An 18,106-nucleotide genomic window follows, 5' to 3' on the forward strand; every position below is an offset into this window, starting at 1 on the left:
CTTTGCTGTTATTTGAGGCTCAGGTGGCCTCAGTGGCCCAGAGCGCCTTTCATCAGCTTCGGCTGGTGGCCCAGCTATGCCCCTATCTGGACAGGGAAAGCCTAACTACTGTTGTCTATGCTCTGGTAACCTCAAGGTTAGATTACTGCAATGTGTTTATATGTAGGGCTGCCTCTGAATATGGTTTGGAAACTTCAGCTAGTGCAGAATTCAGTGGCCAGGTTGCAAGACGGTTTGTTCATATTACACCGATCCTGGTCCGACTGCACTGGCTACCAATTTCCATATGAACCTACCCGGACCCTGAGATCATCTTCTGAGGCCCTTCTTCGTGTGCCTCTCTTTCTTGAGAGGTCCAGTGGGTGGCAACACGAGAACAGGCCTTCTCTGCAATGGCTCCCTGTCTGTGGAATGCTCTCCCCAGGGAAGTTCACCTGGCACCTTCACTATACACCTTTAGGCGCCAGGCAAAAATGTTCTTTTTAACTAGGCCTTTGGTTGATTTGATTGATATCCTATGCTCTTTTAAAATGTGGGGTTTGGGGGTGGGTTATTGGGTTTTTATTTTGATTATATTTTTACATTTTGATTTTGTTCTGTGAACCGCCCTGGGTATAAAGTGGTATATTTTTAAAATAAAATAAAATAAAATAAATACTGACATCATTTTCTATGGCTGTCTAATCACGCTTTGGAAATTACTATATTCTTTGCCATGGTGATTTCCTTAAGAACACAAGAAGAGCCCATCTAGTCCAATAATGTATTGGTCACAGTGGCCAATCAGGTTCCTGCAGGAAGCCTGCAAGCAGAATCTTGAGCACAACAGCATTTCCCCCATTTCTAGTTCCCAGCAACTGGTATACAGAGATACACTGCTTCTGATTCATCTTCCATGAATCTGTCTAATCTGCTTTTAAGCCATCCAAATTAGTCACTATCACTTTCGGGGGTGAACTCCAGAGTTTAACTATGAGCTGCATGTGGAAGTACTTTTTTTTTTTTTTTGTCCTTCCACCATTCAGCTTCATTAGATGGTGTATTATAAGAGAGAAATAAAAACTTCTCCTTATCCACTTTCTCGACACCATGCATAATCTACATCTCTTATCATGCATCCTTACCATTTTTCTAAATGAAAAAGCCCCAAATGTTGTAATCTTTCCTTATATGGGAGTTGCTCCAATCCCTTGATAATTTTAATTTCCCTTTTTGTGTATCTTTTCCAGCTTTAGTTCATATTTCCTTAATCTAGGTAGAGACACTGGCTCCGGAGGTCCCCCAAGTTGCAGTCTTATACTCTAACAACTATATGGCATTCAGCATGAGTGTGAGAGAGATACATGAAGAGGCAAAAAAGTGTAGCAGCCACACAAGGTGCTTCCCTTTTTCCTCAGTTAGTTCATCTGTTGTTTTGCCTCCCTCTTTTCTGTTTTTTCTCTTCCTCTGCTCACACTTCACTCTCTCCTCTGTCTTTTGTTAGAATTCTTTCTTTCCTTTCCTCCCCTCCAACCTTACATGCTGCAGTCACCTCTCTCATCTTGCTCTCTGGCAAATTCTCACACCCACATGGGCCTGTGCAGACACATGCAGGCAGCTGCTGAAGCTGACAGTAGTCCAACCAAAAAGTCTAGACAGGAGATGGTTGCAGCACTGAGGCCTACCTAAAATTGGGCTCAGGGTTTGGGATTTATTTATTTACTACATTTATTTGCAATCTGAAAAATATGATACCAAAGGAAAGGGGTTGGAGGAGGAAAAAGATAAAGGTTGGTGTCCTTTATATTTCTGAAGGAGTGCCTCCTCCCATATCAACCTTTCTGTGTATTAAGATCATCAGAGGAGGCCTTCTCTGTGTACTACCTTTAGGAGAAATACATTATATATGTTCAAAACAGTGCCTTCTCTGTATTGGAACCCCCATTCCCCAAGGAAGGCATTTTAAATTGCTGTGGATTTAAATTTTTTATATACACTGCCCTGATACACATTTTTGGACAAAGGTGTGATATACCGTGTTGGCCCAAATATAAGCCACACCTGAATATAAGCCACACATTTAAAATTGGAGGGAGAAAAAGAAAAAAGAAAAAATACCCAAATATAAGCCACTCCATTCCTCGCTGCTCCTGGCTGCATACTGGGGGTGGGGGAGCCATGCTCTCTCCCTTCCCGGTCTTGGGGGAGAGGATGGGGCGGGTGCCACTTTGCTGTGCTCCTGGTGCTGTGCTCCTGGTGCACTCCTGGCTGCATACCGTAAGGTTGCGAACATAAGCCGCACGTGTAACTTTTCATGGTCGGAATTTGGGGGAAAAGTGAGGCTTATATTCAGGCCAATACGATATATATACACACACACACTTAAAGCAAATTGACATTAGTTCACATTCCCTCCCCATAGTGGGTAGGTCTGATCAGAACACAGCAGCTAAGGGACATGTTGACATTAAATTGGAGAGGCAACATTATCCAAGTTTTGCCATATCCTGAACACCAGTTGCTACGAGAGCCATAGAATGCTTAGTAGGGACTAATGTCTGGATCTAGTGAGAGGTCTCAAACAAACAGGGCTTTTTTTCATCCGGAACTCAGTTCCAGCACCTATCAGATGGGTGCCATTGCCATAATAAGAGAACAAGGGAGGTGAGTTCCCGCACCACTTTTTCTAGAAAAATAGCACTGCGAACAAAGATTAGATTCTGTTAATGTGATCTCCATAGTAAAAAGAAAGAAGTGTCATACCTTGCAAGCTACCCGGTGAGGACAGAGTTTCCCAAAACCCAGTGGAGGCTGTATCCGACGGAGCAGTGTCACCACATCTAGGTGTTTGATACGCCCCCTATAGGAGAAAGTGCAAAAGGGACTTGTCACTTAGTTAGAAACACAGGGCCAGATTTAACTAACTCATTGTGCTAGTGGGAACCAGTGACGGACTCCTGCTAGTGCAGTGGGGCTTTTCTCTTCTCCTTGCCCCCGCACCATCCCCACATCTCCTCTAAGAGAGTTGAGAGAACCCCCAAAATAGCATGCAGGGGAAGAATTGGAGAAATTGTTGTGTCTGGCAGTCAGAAATGCATGTACAGATGGAACAATCATCATAACATGACACTGAATTCCACCTACACTATATGAGTTTATCTGAGTCAAATATAACCCTGTGAACCTGAGTGCCTTCATTGCTAAGGGCCCAAGTTGCATGCCAGTTCCCTACTACTGGTTTTTGATTAACCCAGACAATTATTTTTAAAAGTATCTCAAATATGCTGTGCATTCTGTGTTGGGAATGAAATACTAAATCTGAGAACTGTTCATCTTGAGTTTTGAGAAGTTCATATTAAAGAATTGGGATCTCAGGCTCTCGGCCTATTGCTTTGCCTTCCTGTATCGCCTTATATTGTCAGGATATTTTCCAACTTTTTCTGTATGTGTACAGCAAATTCTGTTATTTTTATTCTGGAGCTAGTGCAAGCTGTAACAATTGAATTCTATGCTGTGCGTGCTGCAAGGGAAGCAGAAACAGGCTTTGATTTAGGGCCTATACCTTATGAAGTTAGTTTTAACAAAAACCAGGGCATTGCAACTAACTCTTGCTTTTAAGTTGCAGTGATCATAGGATGCACCTAGATTTTGGAGCTTCCCCCTCCCCCAGCCCCCAGAACGGAACCCAGAGCGATGCCGAAGCTGTGTGCAGCTTTGGCATCGCTCTGGGAGCTTGCGGGGCTGGAGGAGGGGGAAGCCCTCCACCAGCCTTCTAACCAAGTCGGGGGACAGCGGGAAAGGCGCGCTGCGCCTCCCGCTGTCCCCCGAGTTTGCGGGGCTGGCGACGGGGAGGAGAGGCTTCTCCCCCCCGCCAGCCTTCTAACCAAGTCGGGGGACAGCGGGAAATGCGCGCTGCGCCTCTCCCGCTGTCCCCCGAGTTTGCGGGGCTGGCGACAGGGAGGAGTAGGCTTCTCCCCCCCCCCAGCCTTCTAACCAAGTCGGGGGACAGCGGGAAAGGCGTGCTGCGCCTCCCCACTGTCCCCCGAGCTTGTGGGGCTGGTGGTGGGGCTCTCCTTAAGCCTGGAGAGCGAGAGGGGTCAGTGCGCACCGACCCCTCTCGCTCTCCAGGCTTCAGCGAAAGCCTGCATTCGCCCCATAGGACGCACACACATTTCCCCTTCATTTTTGGAGGGGAAAAAGTGCATCCTATAGGGCGAAAAATACGGTAACTAACACTAGAATGCAACTGTGCAAATATATGCAATTATGAGTAAAGACTTCCACCTGCATTCTGTATTCTTAAATAATCTGGCTATGTTTTGCTTATGCACTGTAAAGGGTAAAGGTAAAGGACCCCTGGACGGTTAAGTCCAGTCAAAGGCAACTATGGGGTTGTGCCACTCATCTCGATTCAGGCCAAGGGAGCCGGCGTTGGTCCACAGACAGCTTTCCAGGTCATGTGGCCAGCATCACTAAACTGCTTCTGGCACTATGGGACACCGTGACGGAAACCAGAGCACACAGAAATGCCGTTTACCTTCCCGCCGCAGCGGTACCTAATTATCTACTTCCATTGGCATGCTTTTGAACTGCTAGGTTGGCAGGAGCTGGGACAGAGCAACGGGAGCTCACCCTGTTGCAGGGATTTAAACTGCCAACCTTCTGATCAGCAAGCCCAAGAGGCTCAGTGGTTTAGATGACAGCACCACCCACGTATGCGCTGTAAAAGCAGTTCTGATCAGGTATACTTTCCTTATAACTGCTCTGTGGTGTTGGATATAGAGGTTGACACTTTGGTCCAGATCTTTTGGGTTTTGAGTCCTCATGGTCCTAAAGTCAGCTAAAAATAGTGGTCTTTTGTAAAACCTTTTTTACATTCTCAAAACAAAAGGATGTTATTCAGCTACAGTTTCTGCTCTCTAGAGCATTCCCCAAAATTACTTATGCTGCATTCTGGTCAACAATTTATTTTAAGTAAACAACTCTGTCTCTCCTACCTGCAATACGGAGGATAATAATACAACTCATTTTACTGAGCTATTATAAGAATGACAATTAGATAATGGTTGTGAAACACTTTCAACACTTGAAAATGCTTTACAAAAGTGTTGTTGTTGTTGTTACTTTTAGCTATGCCACAACTATGGTTTTAGAATAATAAATTCAGTGCTGAATTGACAGAATTTAGGGCAACTATTCTCCTAAAAATGTATCTGGAACATGGTCCTGGAACTTACTTGGCTTCAGGATCATATTCTGCCCAGATCCGTTTAAACTCATCCAGATGATGAGGACCCAGAATAGACCAATCCCGTGTTAAGTAATCAAAATTATCCATGATAACAGCTACAAAAAGGTTAATGATCTGCAAGGAAGATCAGAAACAACAATAATAGTCAGTATTTCATGCTAGAACATCCACAACTGAAGTTCCTTTCCATGCACAATTCAGAATTTGAGTTTTTGAAAAAGAAAACTCTGTAAAACATTTAACTGAAAAGGAACTTAGACTTCATTGCTTTGTTTTGAAAAGGAACAAGTTAGGTGATGGAAAAGGCACCACTAGCTTGATCGAGTTTAAGGCAGCATCCTATGTATATAATCTATTAGATAGTTACAAACCTGCATACTGTTTAGTACAACAAATACTAGTCTGGATAAAATAAAGTAAAATAAATTGGTAAGTAAGCAAAATTAAAGACCAAGTAATTTAAAAGAGAGATAAATGGTCTATGCAGACCCAGTAGGTAAGAATGACTGACATATTTTTGTAGTCTGTCATGCAAAATTTTGCATCCTATGTTTCCAAATTAAGTGCACGTTAATCACCAACACTCATAAGCTGCTGACATATACTTACTAGGAAGGCACACAGCATGTAGAAACTGATGAAATAAAAGATAGCAAAGCTGCTCCCACAGGAATGTTCACCTTCAGTAGAGTTGTTTGATTCCAAGGATTCAGGGTCACACTTCTTATCTGGGAGGCATGCCAGCATGATTTCCTGCCAAGCTTCGCCAGTAGCACATCTATTGAAAAGGGGTTGATGGGAAGAAGGTAATTCGTCATTACCACTGAATAATCTAGAGCAGAGCTTTCCAAACTTTTCATGTTGGTGACACACTTTTTTAGACATGCACCATTTTGTGACACAATAATTCAGTTTTACTAGCAAACTGGAGGTTAACCTAACCCCTTTCCAGCCCCGGGAGGAGCACAGGGAGTATTCACGCGACACACCTACACACTGCAGACGACACACTATCATGTCACAACACACAGTTTGGAAAGCTCTGATCTAGAGATTAAAGGCTCAGCTAGTCATGTCATGTCTGCTCCACCACCTAATGGGAACTAACTGTCCTGCAGCACAGTGTAACTCTTGGTTCAAAAGCAGCCACAATGTTTGCAATATTGGACTGTCAACCTATTCTTCAGTTAGCTAGTCATGGCAAAAAATTTTGAGCAGATGCATTTTAGGAGATTTTGGATGTATCAGATCTTAACAATCATTGGACATTTATTGTTGGGCAGGGTATCAAATTGATTGGATCACAGCCCAAGTGTAAGGTGACTTCTCTCAGACACAGTGACTAACTTCTCAATGATATAGTTGAACCAGGGAAACAAGTGTGAAACCCACCTGAAAAGCAGTAGTACTGCCTGGGGGAAGGTCTGAAAGTTGTTGTTCCGGTTTATGTCTGTGGTATCATTCAGGGCAATTTTACCAAACACCTAGTAGAAAAAAGGAGCTTGTAAGATTATACTTCATGCTAGCTATCACATTAATATTCTTATTTATTTTAAATAAATAAATAAAATATGGATGCACCCTCCACATTTCAGATATTCAAACTCATTTGTTTCACATCTTTCCCCAGCAGTGTTAGAAACTAAGATAGATAGATAATTTATTATGGTCGGAGACCAGCTTATAAAACATACTTGGGGGTACAATCCCAGAAGGAAAACAAATATTTAAAACAATGTAAAACAATAAACTAAAAATTTATAAATGCGATAAGCGTATAGACACTTAAAACTTTAAGATAAGCTACCGCAGAGAGATGACCCAGAGTCACCCATAGAATCGAGTTTGGGGATTTTCTTAACGAACTAGTTTGGGTTGGGGGATAGTCTGTGCCTACAGATCTGTAAACAGAATCTCGCAACCATCCGGGTCATCTTATGATCTTTGCCTGACAGGAAAAGGTCAAATTTTTGCTTTTCCAGGAGGTCAGCGAGCCTCACCAGCAGGGGATCAATGGTCTCACTACGTGCCTCTTCATAAAAGGGACATCTAAAGAACAAGTGCTCTGGGCTTCCTATATCCCCACATGAACAGGCACAAAGTCTCTGAGCATATGGGACTTTTTAAAAGGATCCTTCCAGGACCGGTGAGGGCAGAGCCGAGCTGCTGGCAAGTGTAAAAGCCCTTCTTGCATTTTTGGATACGAGAAAGAAGAGATATGCTGCCGGATTTTACAGTCAGGTTGCACCTTGAGCAATCCTGTTGTCTCTCAGTGTCTATGATTCTTTGCCTGACCGTATCTTTTGCCTGGCCCAACCCCAGACTTAGAAGGGCTTGAGGGGCAACACCCAGTTTCTGAAGGGTGTTCTGGACTGCTGTCTGCCAGCCTGACTGGAACTGGTCGCAGAGGATCAGTGGGGCTATTCCTCGGGAGAGCAGATTCAACGTCAGCCTACTAAGATATGAAAGTTAGGAGCTAAATGGCACCTTAAACCTAGGTTATGGACGCAACGCCGGAATGTCTAGGCAAACTTTTTTAATAACAATAATACAATGCTGAAAATTAATGAACTGCAGCTGAAATATTATGTTCATTTTTCACATGGTCTATTCCTTCCCCTACCCACCCACCTAATATTCTTAAGATGGCCTCTTCTCCAGTCTCTTCTCTTCTCAGAGAGTAGCTGGAAGTGGGGAGGCAGAAAAAATTTCTTTTCTTTCACTCCGCAGTTTTAATCTGAAATCTTAGGTGCAGTACTGTGGCCAGAGCTCCAAAACTGCTCGCACTCATGAAATCCCTTGTCACAAAATGCACCTAGAACAAAGGGGAGTTTTGAACACTGTTCCCCAGTACTGTGTAGATATTTGATTGAACTCTATTTTTCCTTTTCTGTAACTGAATCTTTGAATTTTAAGGCCAACTCTAAAATTATTCAGAATTGTGTTAAATTCTAATCTGTTCTAAAGCTTCTGTAGCCCTTCAGTTTTTCTTTATCCATATAACTCAATGTGTGTTTTCTCTCAATTTACAAATGACATTAATACAAATATTTTTCAAAAATAAGTACAGAGGATTACAGTGGTTTAGTTACAAAATTTGAGCACACTGTGTATGTAAAATTACAGGGTTATTCTGTTGGCCACATCACACACAATCCTTGGAGAGCTTAGGCAGGCTAGGAGAGATTTGCCAAGAAATCCTTTCCCTTCATTTGACAGCTATAACTACTTTAGCTTCAGTATATAAGTGAAGAAGATGCCATGTAAAGATGAATTTACATTTAAATTTAAAGAACATTCTTCTGTTATTTAAGAACCAGTACAGAAATAATTAATTCTGTGACATATGCTTGAACCCAGCACTTTAGTTCAGTATCATGTTACAATTCTTTTTTTTTATAAGATATTTATTAAAGTTTTCAAAAGTAGTACATTGTGAAACAAAAAGAAAAGAAAAAACAAAAATACAAAAGTACAAAAATACAAAAATAAAAGCAATTTAAAAACATATAAAGTTTCCATTTACTTATTTTCTTTTAACTTATTTTCCAGACCTCCTCATACCTCCCTTTCTTATATTCCAATTCAATTTGTTTGTTTAGCAAATCCTCACCACTGATTCTTTTAATTATTTCAAAAGCTTATTTTCCATATCTTTTATACATTACAGCTGAAAACCGCTTAATTTCTATCCAATATCATTCTAACATTCCTTAATTTTACAATATTTCTGCAAATAGTCTTTAAACTTCTTCCAATCTTCTTCCGCCGCCTCTTTTCCCTGGTCTCGGATTCTGCCGGTCATTTCTGCCAGTCCCATATAGTCGATCATCTTCATCTGCCATTCTTCCAGGGTGGGTAGATCTTGTGTCTTCCAATATTTTGCGATGAGCATTCTTGCTGCTGTTGTCGCATACATAAAGAAAGTTCTGTCCTTCTTTGACACCAATTGGCCGACCATGCCCAGAAGAAAGGCCTCTGGTTTCTTAAGGAAGGTATATTTAAATACCTTTTTCATTTCATTATAGATCATTTCCCAGAAAGCCTTAATCCTTGGGCACGTCCACCAAAGGTGAAAGAATGTACCTTCAGTCTCTTTACATTTCCAACATTTATTATCGGGCAAATGATAAATTTTTGCAAGCTTGACTGGGGTCATGTACCACCTGTAAATCATTTTCATAATATTCTCTCTCAAGGCATTACATGCCGTAAATTTCAAAGCAGTGGTCCATAACTGTTCCCAGTCAGCAAACATAATATTATGTCCAACATCCTGTGCCCACTTAATCATAACAGACTTCACCGTTTCATCCTGAGTGTTCCATTTCAGCAGCAAGTTATACATCTTTGACAAAATCTTGGTTTTGGGTTCTAACAACTCTGTTTCTAATTTCAATTTTTCCACCTGGAATCCAATTTTCTTGTCCAATTTATAAGCCTCCATTATCTGATAATAATGAAGCCAGTCTCGCACTTTGTTTTTTAGTTTCTCAAAGCTCTGCAATTTCAATTTGTCTCCCTCTTGTTCCAAAATTTCCCAATATTTTGGCCATTTGGACTCCATATTGAGTCTTTTAAAGGCTTTCGCTTCCATTGGTGACAACCACCTTGGGGTTTTATTTTCCAGTAACTCTTTGTGTCTTCATGTTACAATTCATAGTAGGGCTACATCTTGCAATTCTCTGTGTCTTGTGAGATATATTTTCCTTGTTGTTTTCATGTGCAAGTGCTGCAGAATCTGGTTGATTTCTGCACATGTGGTGGTTCTAGAAAATCCTGCTGGTAGGCTTAGTAAAGGTAAAGGGACCCCTGACGATTAGGTCCAGTCGTGGACGACTCTGGGGTTGCAGTGCTCATCTCGCTTTATTGGCCAAGGGAGCCGGCGTACAGCTTCCGGGTCATGTGGCCAGCATGACTAAGCTGCTTCTGGTGAACCAGAGCAGCGCATGGAAATGCCGTTTACCTTCCCACCGGAGCGGTACCTATTTATCTACTTGCACTTTGAGGTGCTTTGGAACTGCTAGGTTGGCAGGAGCTGGGACCGAGCAACGGAAGCTCACCCCATTGCGGGGATTTGAACTGCCGACCTTCTGATCGGCAGGTTCTAGAATCTGTAGTTTAACCCACAGCGCCACCTGCGTCCCTTGTTGGTAGGCTTAGGTGCTGCAATATCCTTCTGAGCATCATGCTTTTTAAAGAGAAAGAAATACAGGAATATTCTAAAAAAATTAGCATGAAAGGCAGAAAATTGCTTTTAAAATGAAGTTATTCTAAGTTAGTTGCCTTAGGAGTACTCTGAAATGCTCTAGGCTCAGACTCCCCCAGGCTCAGACTCACTATTTTAGTAATGACAGTTGCAGCTGTTCTGAGGGGGTGTTGGGAGTTACCGTTGCAGGAGGACAGATTAAATACTCTGAGGCAGGCCATATTTTTCATCTCAGGAAAGAAGAGTATGAGGCAATGTTTCCATGAGATATTTCATTTGTTCTTTTAAGCTCTTCATATAACAGACTAAATGAGGGGCAATGGTTAGGCTAAAATCAGCATTTCATCTTACTCATTAGCAAAGTACAGTATGTAGAAGTGATTGCAATACAGAAGACGACAGAAAAGAAGATTCCTTCTCTAAGCACACTTGTTGAACCTTCAGCTGGGCAGCGTCATCCATCATAATCAATTTGTGTTTTTCCACTTGGTCACATAAGTTGGTGAAGCTTAAGCATTGTGATGCTTAGTATCAGAAGAGACAGCTAAAATAGATTCTTTCTTTCTTTCCTTAAATAGGAAAGTCTCATGTCACTGTCAGTTCTGGTGCATCCAAACTGATGACTCAATAGTAATGTCTCAAGGGCATTTTTTTTTTAAAAAAGGGAACTCTTGCATCAAGTGGATTCAAACAACTCTCACCAGGCTTTTTCACTGCAAGGGATTTGGCAAAACCTTTCATGCCCATCAAGAGTTGAGTAGCTGAGGAAATGGGACTTTGCAGAGTTGAGGAGGATATAATTATTGTCTTCCAAACCAACTACTCTATTCCAAACTCAAAAATGGAAAGCAAAAGGGGTTTAAAGACACTCTCAAGGCAAATCTAAACAAATGTAGTATAAGTACTGATAACTGGGCCTGCAAGCGCTCCAACTGGAGAACAGCCTTTACCAAAGGTGTCATGGACTTTGAAGAAGCACAAACTCGGGGCGAAAAGGAGAAAGGAGCTAAGAGGAAGGCACATGCGACAAACCTTCACCGGGATCAACTCCTGTCCGGAAACCTATGTCCCCACTGTGGAAGGACATGTGGATCCAGAATTGGCCTCCACAGTCACATACAGGCTCACTGTTAAGACAGTGTTCGTGGAAGACAATCTTACTCGGCTACGAGTGATCGCCAAAGAGAAGAGACACAATAAAAAATACTTAGCACCTAATATTTATTAATTATTTATTAAAATATGAATGTGAGTTAGAATTGCCTGAACCTTTTCTAATTATTTCTTCATTACGGCAAATTCAAAATATAGATTAATGCAAGAACTTTGTTTGTGACAAAGATACACATTTTAATGCAGATATATCTCCTTTTGCAGAAATATTGGTTTTGCAATATAATAAGATCAATTTGATTGTTAAAATCTTGAATGAGGCAAAGTGTCCCAACATTCATCAGGGATAATTAAGTATTGTGTACAAATTAGGTGCATTTCTGCCTTGTCATAGATTAAAAGGAAGCTCTGTGGGTTCTGTCTCTATTACATTAGCAACTATATAATACTATGACCAAGACAGGAGTAGGTTTAATCTGCATGGAGGAAGATGGGTTGCAATAAACAATGCTGTTGGGAGAGTTGCAAACCCAGGGGTAGTTTAGCTCCCACCTCAGTTCTGCCCCCAAGTACACACTTTTTATTCCCTCCCCCCCCCCATGTAAGTGAATGGCTGCTATCCATGCATATGGGTGGAATTAAGATATTGTGTTTGACAGACTATGGTGTGGTGTGGGCAAAATCCACCCACCACCACTGACACTGACAGATTAACACTGCCAGGTACACCACGTTGTAGCAGAAGGAAAAAGTGTGTTTCTAAAGCTTCACTTCTTCTCTGCAACATATACGCATACTAAGAACTTGATTTCATGTTACTTGATTTCATGTTCTCCATATTGAACCAAGGATTTTCTGGTCCAAGTACACTTTGTGGATTGGGCTCTCCACCCCCACTGGAAAAGAAGGCACACATATGTATAAAATTTGCTTTGTGTGTATGCGAGTTTCAAACACAATTTTGTGCCCTCTTTTGTGGGTGGGGTGGAAGGCCCAATAATAAATCAGTAGCTATCCACAAGTTGTAGGGTGTCTGACTGACAAAATGCTATCAGGCAAAGCTTTTCCTATAATTGTAACCTATTGAATTTCTATCCTGCTACACAGCTGTTGAAATCACAGGTGGCATGCTCTTCCCCAATGCCAGCCCCAAATTATGACACAAACTGAAGTTCCACGAGTTGTAAACCAATTGTGTCAATGTAGCTCTTTCATCAGTTGATTTTAGACTGGCAGTGCAAAACAAGATGGTGAAGGGTGATAGCTAAATCTGCCCTTACATGCAGAAGCAGAGGCATTACTTAGGGGTTGGCAAAAGCAGCCTCTCCTGGGGGTGCAAAAGCACCTGTTTTGCCCACAGAAGGAATCCTCTGAAATCTCCAGAAGGAAAAGCTGCAGCTGCTGTTGCAGGAGGGAGCGGAAAGGGATCCTTGGAGTGGCTTCCAGGCAGAAAGCAATATCCAGCCACAAGGAAGCATGTTCCTCCTGTCCAAGCAATCTCACCTGCTTCTCAGATTCTTTTCTGGGTGGGTCGTCAATACAGCTCCTGGCCAAGAGCACAAAGGACCTAGGTACAGTGGTGCCCCGCAAGACGAATGCCTCGCAAGACAGAAAACCCGCTAGACGAAAGGGTTTTCCGTTTTGGAGGTGCTTCGCAAAACGAATTTCCTATGGGCTTGCTTCGCAAGACGAAAATGTCTTGTGAGTTCCTGCGGGGTTTTTTTCCTTTCCCCCCCTTTTTCTAAGCCGCTAAGCCGCTTATCCGCTAAGCCGATAAAAGCCGCTAATAGCGCTAATCCGCTAAGCCGTCAATGGGCTTGCTTCGCAAGACGAAAAAACCGCTAGACGAAGAGAATCGCGGAACGGATTCTTTTCGTCTTGCGAGGCACCACTGTATGCCTATGTTCAGACGGTCCCAGGTTCACTCCCCAGCATCTCCAGGTAGGGCTGGGAAGGTCTCCTTCCTGAAACCTTACAGAGTAGCTGCCAGTTACTGTAGACAATATGGAGCTATGTGGCCCAATAGTCTGACCTGGTGTAAGGCAGACTCCTATGTTCTTATGATATTTCAGATAAGGCTGCTGGTCAAAAGAGATGTAAGATTTACTGCAACTAAGATTCATATGCCAATGTTTAGATAAATTTTAGATTAAACTGCTAAAAAGCAGGTACTATATTCTAAGAGCATTTGGTGTGGTTTTTCACCTGTACTTCAAAGCAACTGTAGCAATCTTCTCAACACAGGTCAAAGTCATCCTTTTACAGGGGTTTTGAGCAAAAAGCATTTGATCCTTTGACGTGACTATATTCATTTAAGTATTTATATTAGCTGGGAAAGCAATTAATCTTCTCTAATGTTGCCCCACCCATGGTGAACAACCTCTGTAAAAAAATAATAAATAAAATGAAGAAAGCAGCAGGGGCTTGCTCCTCGTTCCGTGACCATACATTTCCAGACCCCCAAACAACTTCAAAATGAACCAGGAAGCCCCTTCTCCATTGTCTCCACCAAATTGTTTGAACTGAAATAACAAATATGAACATTAAAGTCCTATTGGCACATCTATTTCAAGATACAGTTTTTGATGCTACTCTATTTTTGTGCACCTTGTCAAAATCTTTGGGTCAATCAAATCATTTTGATACAAGTGTTTGTTGACTTCCATATATACTTTTGTATGTGAAAACACTAATTTTAGGAAATCACCTACCTGCATCCCGATCACAGCATAGATAAAAAACAGCATCACTATTAAAAGAGCCACATAGGGAAGAGCCTGGAGGGGAAAAAACCCAAAATAGATCATGGTGTGCCACTTAATAAGACAGTTTGACTTGCTGAAGAAAGGGGTATTTCAGCAAGCCCCTATATGTTATTACAACAGCCTGAAGGGATGAGACAAGGCAAAAGTGGCTTTGCCTATTCATTGTGCAGCAAAGCACATGAAAATGCATTTATACTTGCTGTTTCCCTCACATGTTGTCACATTCCAAATGGAAATTCATATATCCCTTGGAGACCTACCATGTTGAAGTGGTTGGAATGTTGAGCAAGGATTGGGGAAACAGGTTCAAATTGCTGCCCAGCCATGACATTCACTGGATAATCTTGGGTCTCATATCTCTCATACTAGCTTACCTCAAAAGATTGTTGTTAGGACAGACTTTCACCGCTGAATAAGTCTCTGCCTTAGGTGTGCCTAGTTGGTTATTCTTTTTGAACTTATCTGAGGTTATTTTCCATGTTGTTTTCAACAATATTTATTTGTTTGAATGGAATTTTGTATATCACCTTGAGATATGTGTGTGGAAGACAAATAATAACAATAAATGTGCGTGTTGTGGGGGGGCGGGAATGACCATGTAGAGTACCTTAAAGTCTTTGGAGGAATGGCAGGCTATAAATGTTAAGCAACAGCAGCAGCAACCCCATCCCTGAAGCTGTACAAGTGGCAAGTCATATAAGGCAGAAAGTGGAAATATGGATGCACTTGTGCATCTAATTTTTTTCAATGCATGTACAGTATTATGCAAAATCACTGCAAGAACTAATTGTTGTAATGTGTCTGTTTTTCCACTAGGTGCCTCTACTGATCCATCTTTGACTTCGCCTGATCTTTGACTAAACTTGCTATCAACACACAGAACCATAATTATATTGTCAATAAGTCTTGCACTGCACATTCATTTTTCTGAAATTATTACTAATATTTGTGTCAGAAAAAATGTGTGAAGTGGGTCTTGCTTTCAGCAGACATTATCTGTAGTACTGCAGTTGAACATAAGCAAACATTGGCTAATCCCTAGTATTTCCTTTTATCTTGGGTATAGTAAATACGTTACCATCATCTCAATGCAGGCAGGTGTATAATGTATCTTGTGGATTTTTTTTTGAAAAAGTTACATTTTTCTGTGCAATAACCAATATACGACAACATCTATCAGCATAAACTACTCTTCCCTACTTTAAAATTAAGTATTTCTGCCACTGCTTTTATAAGCTTCATAAGTAATTTAATTCCAAGTATTGTTTCCTGTTTGTTAGTGGAAGTTGGGGTGAAATGTTTTTAAATTATTCTATGGAGAAATATGGTGATAAAGCATTTTTGAAACAAGGTCATTCATTACTTTTTTATGCAACTATGAGGAAAATAGGGTGTCTTAATTCATCTACAGATAGGTAGCCGTGTTGGTCTGCCATGGTCCTTCCAGTAGCACCTTAAAGACCAACTGAGTTAGTTCTAGGTATGAGCTTTCGTGTGCATGCACACTTCTTCAGATACACAGATATTAATTCAGATATTAATTCATCTAATATCTGATATTAGATATTCAGATATTAATTCATCTAATAATTAATTAATTCAGATATTAATTCATCTAATAAGTAATGATGTTGGGTTTCAATGAATATTGTTGTTCTTATATTTAGTAACTATTTAGCACTGTCAACATGTATGTTCCTGTGCAGAGTAGAATTTTGTTAGACTTCGTGGACATCTTTTTGAAACACTGGAAAATATTGCTGAAATCACAATGACAATGGAATTCATTCCTTTTTGGGATCCATTTGCAGTGTACATGTTTTGTAAATTTCCATTTTCTGTCATTTATTGACTCCAAAAAATTAACACTCTTGTTATGTTTGTCTGAATAACCTCTAAGCACGCAATTCTTGCTCTCGTTGACAACTGACTTTCTACTTGTTTATGATACTGTCCATATGGGTAAATTATAAAGGATCATGGAAGACAGAACTAAGAACCAAACAGTGACTCAGTGAGAGGCACAGCGTTAATAAAGATGTGAAGGGAATGAGAGATGGAGCAATTTGTTGTGCTGAGAAATAGGACTGATATTGACAGACTACAGAAGGACAGAGCTATGTCCTTTGTTTGGGGCCTGTTTTTAAATTTCTGTCAGGAAACTCCTTGGCTGTAAACTTGCTGATAAAAATTTTTTAAAATGCATTTTTTTAAAATGGTGCTTGTTGACACCCATGGGTTATTTCTGCTTACCTCATGGGGCTCGTCAGCCCGAAAGGTAGCCCATCTAAGAGAAGGAAAACTGATCCTAAACCTCCACTGCCTTGAGGCTTTTATTTATTTGTGAGAAAGGCTTCGGGAGTAAACCCTGATGAAAAATCCATACCTGAGCCTTGAGGGACATCTTTGGGGGAAGAAAAGGCTAAGGAGTAAACCCTACAGACAAATCCAGAGTGGAGACACTAAGATGGTAGGATGGAGTCTTGTACACTTGCTTCTAGCAGCTCCTGCAGCCAAGCTGATGCCAAATGTACTGCTCTGCTTTCCTTTGGATCACATCAGCAAGGCCGGGGGGGGGGTGTCTTATAATCTGGGCAGCCCAGGACCTCTATATATACTGCACAGGCCTGTGCCCTGGGGAGTTAATTTTGGTGCTGCTAACACAGCAAAAACAATGCAGGAGGCAGCAGTTACAAGTTGCTGGTCTCTGCAGCCACAGCAGTAACTGTGATTCTCCCCTTGGAGGCACACTCCTCTCGAGACAGACAGATGCCAACAACAAATTGTGTGAGCTCACATTGTCTTGTGACCATTGCCATGGATTTAGTACTGGTGTCTGTTATTAAGATACATCAGCTTATGCCCAAAGCATGAATAGGGATTGGAACTGTTGCCATTACTGGACAAAGCCAAATTTCTGGTTGTGACCACAGATGCATAAATCATCAGTGCAAAAAGATAGTGCTTGTTCGCAGGCTGACCTGATGGGACAAAGTATAACACCGTACTTTTAATATAAAATAAAAAAAATACAAACTAGGGCTGTGAAAATATGGGAAACCTTGGGAAAATATGACTATATCAATCATTTTGCCTTAGCATGTTTATCAGAGGAGGATCTAACAATTCCAATTCAATGTCCAGTATTAACTTAAAACTCAGCATTGAGGAAAGAAGGTCTTGTGGCACCTTAGCCACTAATAAATATATTATGCCACAATAAATGTGTTAACTTTAAAGATGTGACAAGACTTGGGTGTTTTTCTTGCAACACACTAACATGGTTACCCCTCTGGAAACTGCACTAAGGGGAGTTTATGAAACATAAAAATCAGCTAGTTTACTAAACAATTCCACATTTCCACATGGTTTACAGATCTGGGTTTAGATTTTGAAATCCTTTACCTCATCCTGCCTCATCACATTCACCCTAATGCTGGGAGACCTGTGACTGGAAAAAACTATCCTTTCAGGGATCATTGCTGATCTATATAAAAATGTGCAATGTAGAGGTGGCAAACACATCAGTATTGTCCCAAGGCAAAGGCATAGAAGAAGAAATAAAGAATTACCTGGAAGGACTTGATGAAGGTCCATAGCAGTGTACGGATGCCCTCGCCTCGGCTCAAGAGCTTCACCAGACGCATCACGCGGAAGAGTCGGAAAAAGGTGATTGAGATGCGAGAGTTTTCCTCTGCGTTCTGGAACCCATTGGCACAGAGGGCAGTAGTTACAACAGAAGATGAGGATCACAGACCCTGGGCCACAGAAAATGCTACTTCACAGGAA

At 41.4% G+C, this 18,106-nt stretch overlaps 1 protein-coding gene and 1 long non-coding RNA gene across 21 annotated transcripts in view; one reads left to right on the forward strand and one right to left on the reverse strand.

The window, feature by feature from the left end:
- The window catches only part of LOC309352025, a 123,865-nt gene that overhangs the window by 37,249 nt on the left and 68,510 nt on the right, over positions 1-18,106 (forward strand). For 2 of the 13 annotated variants that reach the window (XR_014161008.1, XR_014161009.1), the window contains 2 exons: positions 15,134-15,710; positions 15,921-17,560. The exons of the other annotated variants lie outside the window; for them this stretch is intronic. This is a non-coding gene — a long non-coding RNA (uncharacterized lncRNA). Of the gene's footprint in view, positions 1-15,133; positions 15,711-15,920; positions 17,561-18,106 lie in introns of those variants that run through there. 13 annotated transcript variants of the gene reach the window in all.
- Positions 1-18,106, reverse strand: part of CACNA1C (calcium voltage-gated channel subunit alpha1 C) — a gene marked incomplete at its 5' end in the record, with an annotated part of 484,372 nt that overhangs the window by 26,823 nt on the left and 439,443 nt on the right. For all 8 annotated transcript variants that reach the window (XM_081879585.1, XM_081879587.1, XM_081879586.1 and 5 more), the window contains 6 exons: positions 2,743-2,839; positions 5,217-5,344; positions 5,840-6,008; positions 6,623-6,714; positions 14,264-14,329; positions 17,890-18,018. In XM_081879585.1, coding sequence (XP_081735711.1) covers positions 2,743-2,839; positions 5,217-5,344; positions 5,840-6,008; positions 6,623-6,714; positions 14,264-14,329; positions 17,890-18,018 — 681 coding nt within the window. The remainder of the gene's footprint in view (positions 1-2,742; positions 2,840-5,216; positions 5,345-5,839; positions 6,009-6,622; positions 6,715-14,263; positions 14,330-17,889; positions 18,019-18,106) is intronic.

Source organism: Podarcis erhardii (assembly GCF_964252035.2).
Source record: "Podarcis erhardii genome assembly, chromosome: 10".
Classification (NCBI taxonomy): Eukaryota; Metazoa; Chordata; class Lepidosauria; order Squamata; family Lacertidae; genus Podarcis; species Podarcis erhardii.